The following is a 4311-nucleotide window of genomic DNA, read 5'->3' on the forward strand; positions in this document are numbered from 1 at the left end:
CAAAAAACATCCTAGAATTTGACTTCATTTGCACATTCACCCTCACCTCCTGCTTCTCTCTTCCGTTTGATTTCATTTCTTCGTATTTTAGAAAACTCGAGGAGGAAGAAGATCTTTACGACAATGGGTATTTTTCCCCAGAATTTCGTTCTTTTTATTTAACTCCTTTTCTGCACCATTTTTCATCATTGATCTCCTTTCTAGGAAATTAATGGAATTTTGTGATGTGGGGTTTGATTTTTGGAGTTAGTTATTGAACCAATGCTTTGTCTTTATCTTTTTTTCAGAGTATTCTTTTAATTTTGTGATGCAGGAAGCTAAAGTTAGGTGTTTGAGGCAATTCTGATGGAAACTGTTGAAGAATATAGATTTTAGGGCTGCTGTTTCTCTTACATAATAAATCTTTGTTGGAGATTGATTTGATCTGTGCTTATGTTGCTGTGGATAGTCTTCATTGTTTGAACTTTGAACCGAGGATCCCAAAGTTTGAAGCTTTCTACGTACTTTAGGTTTCCATTGTGAAAGATTTTGGATATTCTGCTAGATTAGTTTGTTGCTGTTAACTGTGTTTTTCCAAATGGATGATTCGAAGAATCGGCTTAATGATCCTCTTGGTGTGAGCAAGACCGGCAAGAATATAAAGAAGAGCCCGTTGCATCAACCTAACTTTGCCCATAATGGTGCTAGGCTGCAGCCTCAGCCTCAGCCTCAGCCTCAGGTTTACAACATAAGCAAGAACGATTTCCGGAGCTTCGTTCAGCAGCTAACTGGTTCACCGTCACGCAATGATCCCTTGCCAAGACCCCCTCAGAATCCTCCCAAACCCCAAAGTATGAGGTTGCAGAAGATTAGGCCTCCACCATTGACACCGATGAATCTGCCCCATGTTCCAGTTCAAGTACCTGCCCCTGTCCCGGCTCATGCACCATCACCCGGAATGTTGCAACCTATGGTACCCGTAGATGCTGTTTGGACAAACACAGCTGAATCTCCAATCTCAGCTTATATGCGATACCTTCAAACTTCTCTTATAGATCCGAGTCCACTCGGAAAACAAGGTCAACCTAATGCTCTGTCACCATCATCGGGTGGCGTAAATGGTTCGGTACCACCATTAAGGCCTAATCTCTCATCACCAAGGATGAATGGACCTGCCCTTTTACCCTCACCAACATCTCAGTTCCTTCTGCCATCACCTACTGGTTATATGAACTTGCTGTCTTCCCGATCGCCTAACCCTTTGCTGTCTCCCGGGATTCAATTTCCTCCGATGACTCCCAATTTCGGTTTCTCACCCATGGTTCAGTCAGGGATTTTAGGTCCAGGGCCTCAACCTCCGGCTTCCCCTGGTCTCGCGTTTCCATTGTCACCTAGTTTCTTTTCCTTCCCAAGTCCTACATGGAGGGGTTAACGAACCTTGCAGAATTAGGATCTTCTTCATGAGGATCATCCCCTCTCATGGAGATTCAATTGTGAAAATATATTGTACACTGCTGGTGTAAGGAGATGTCACTTTAAAGTAGGTAGGTAGGAAGGATCCCAGGCATAGACAATCTTGTTGAAATATTTCTTGTTTACTTTAATTTTAGTTAAACTCTTGTTTAATTGAGTGTCGTTTAGCTAATAAATTATTCAAGCATTCTTCATATTCATCTCTCAATGTTTTCGAAAATGAAGGTTCTTGTGTTAGACTAAGGATCTGTTTGACACACTGTAATTGATATTTTAAAAAATGATTTACGTAAAATGAATTACACGGAAAAAAGTTGAATGGAGGAGTATCTGTATATAGATAAACCTTGGATTACATGCAGTTTTGAAATGCTCAGTTCTTCAGCCACAATTAAGATATTTTCCATTCAAAACATTTTCTCATTTCCTAATATACCTACAAGATCAAATCATTCATTGCAGTCTTGACATAACAGTTGAGATTATGACAAATTTCATCAAGAAATTTGAAATTAGAATGTCAATGGAAAGCAAACTAAAAAGTCAGATCCATTAGCAACCCAGTATTTTCCAATGTGACCAGTTGGGAGATACCTTCTTCCCACTATTGCTGCATATTATTTCTTTCTTGCTGCTCCTTTTGTGCTTAAGAGGATTCAAATCTTTCTTCTTTTGCGGTAGCATTGTTTCGGATTCTCCCTGCGTCAAAATATCACGATCGAATCGAATATTCTATTTCGGTGACATGCCATTCTCATCAAAATTTGAATGTTGGTTACCTGAATTTGAGACCTGGAAAGCAGAGGTAGACGAGCTTCCTCCTTGCGAAGTTTATTCGAGTTGGCGAAGGTCGGTATCGAGCGAGGTATGGGTTGTGCTCTAGATCCTTGGCTGGATGACGCATAACCGGATGTCGACGTCAAGGTGCTCAATGTGCTACTGGATTCCAGATCCAAACACAGCTACAACAAGGCCAAGATGATAACTAATATCATTCCGAAAACACATGTTGCTAGAAACTACATGTAAACATACTGTAATCGTAAAACATCAAATGCAATATGTATGCAATGCAACACACTGTCCCTTCTATATCACCATACGATCACTCGATGATTGGATATTACCATCAAATAAGGATGCACCAGCGTATAAATCGGTTATTGGAATTCACTATCCGCAAATACATGTTGCTAGAAACCGGACAAGTTATGATGTTAGAACAAATTGTTCTTACCTGAAAAAGTCTATGTTCAAGAGATGTCACCCTGTCCAGCAAAGACCCTTTGAAGTAAGCTTCCCTCATTGCCAAATCTAACGGCAAGCATGCTTTTTCCATCCCTTTCTGCAAACTTATTTTCCCTTCTAAATATTTCATCTGTATGAAAAAAAAATTACCCAAAGCATAAAACAAGAAACTAAATGCAGGTAGATTAGTTTTGGGATTTTAGATATGAGGCTCACCATGAAATCCAAATGATCCAACCTGGAAACCAGAGGCATTGAGGAGTGTTGAGATGTGGTTCCCTTTTCCATTTGATTGTTGAGAGGGGAGATTCGGGATTTGGGGTTTAATATGATTGTGTTTTTATAGTAAAGCAATCAAGTATGGAAGTTGTTACGTATTCCCTCCTTTTTCTGTCAGTTTATTCAGTCTACCTCGCAAGTCATGCGCTAATTCGTTATGGTACGTGGCACCAGACCTAAACAAAAACCTACATGAGGGAAGATACACAGTACATGTCACTCAAATACGGAAACAAGATTTTGTGTTAGGAAGATGAATTTCTAAAATTTTAAAGAATCGAACTTATAAAATTTTAGAAGATAAAAAAAGAATATTAATAAAAAAATTATAAAAAAACACTTAAAATATATGATAATTGAAATTTTTCGATGGACGATTACTCCTACCTGCTTCTCCCTCAATCTATTCCCGAATATGAATGCGGAAGTCGAAAAGGCAGAATGGCAAGAGAGGGTACCAAGCAGCTGCCCAATTATCTTCTGTGCTTCTCCTCCAACAGTTTAAGATGTTAGATCCTTTGCTATGACTCCAATCTGCAGAGATTAAACATGTAGCATAACAATTAATTTGTTAAGGATGAATAATTCGTTGATCTAATAGGAGGAGATATTAAATATTTAAGTAATATTTACAATAAACTATTCAAATGATCATTTAATTATGAGGTTGGTATTGATATGATCATCATATTTTTAATTTTTTCAATTTGACCACATAACTATTTAAGTGGTTTCAATTAAGTTACATGTCATTAACATTTTATGAGAATGTTGTGAAAGTTAATAAAATTGGTATAATTATACGTTTGATCTTCAGTACTTTCATATTCTATCAATTTAGTCTTAATTTTAATTTAATTCAAAAAATTAATACTTCAATATGGTGCCACGTGTCAATTGATTATTGTGAAACATTTTACTATTAACACATGTTACATGCCTCAAACACTAAGTTAAACCCATCGTTTGCTATTTGTAACACCCTTAACTCGTATACGTCTCGATATACGAGTCAAAGATGTCACATCAACTTAAAAATATTTACTGAACTAAAATTTCCCTAAAAATTTGTTTCATTTGAAAACACTCTTATTCTAACTTTAAAAATCTATTTTAAAGTATATCTCAACTTATAATTTATTTCTTTGTTACAGAAAAATAAAATCATTTATTAATCAGTAATTTTGCCAAACCATGTCTTTTCGTAAAATCTTTTAAAAACATAATAATGTAATAAATTCTTGTCATGCATAGATACCGATAAAACTAAACTAAGTAAAATAAACTAAAATATTTCTAGTTTACTATTACAAATTATTTAAAATAAATACG

At 36.3% G+C, this 4311-nt stretch overlaps 2 protein-coding genes across 2 annotated transcripts; one reads left to right on the forward strand and one right to left on the reverse strand.

Annotated features, from left to right (window-relative positions):
* Positions 1-34: 34 nt before the first annotated feature.
* LOC120165007 (protein HAIKU1-like) lies at positions 35-1643 on the forward strand. The gene is made up of 2 exons (XM_039174611.1): positions 35-127; positions 314-1643. The coding sequence occupies exon 2, from the start codon at positions 578-580 to the stop codon at positions 1409-1411; it is 834 nt and encodes a 277-aa protein (XP_039030542.1). The 5' UTR covers positions 35-127; positions 314-577; the 3' UTR covers positions 1412-1643.
* A 258-nt stretch (positions 1644-1901) lies between these two features.
* LOC120165008 lies at positions 1902-3452 on the reverse strand. The gene is made up of 5 exons (XM_039174612.1): positions 3367-3452; positions 2917-3167; positions 2690-2830; positions 2232-2414; positions 1902-2151 (listed from the first exon to the last, which is right to left on the reverse strand). The coding sequence occupies exons 2-5, from the start codon at positions 2986-2988 to the stop codon at positions 2005-2007; spliced, it is 543 nt and encodes a 180-aa protein (XP_039030543.1). The 5' UTR covers positions 2989-3167; positions 3367-3452; the 3' UTR covers positions 1902-2004.
* Between the last annotated feature and the right edge of the window lie 859 nt (positions 3453-4311).

Source organism: Hibiscus syriacus, unplaced genomic scaffold (assembly GCF_006381635.1).
Source record: "Hibiscus syriacus cultivar Baekdansim isolate YM2019G1 unplaced genomic scaffold, ASM638163v2 tig00111566_pilon, whole genome shotgun sequence".
NCBI lineage: Eukaryota > Viridiplantae > Streptophyta > Magnoliopsida > Malvales > Malvaceae > Hibiscus > Hibiscus syriacus.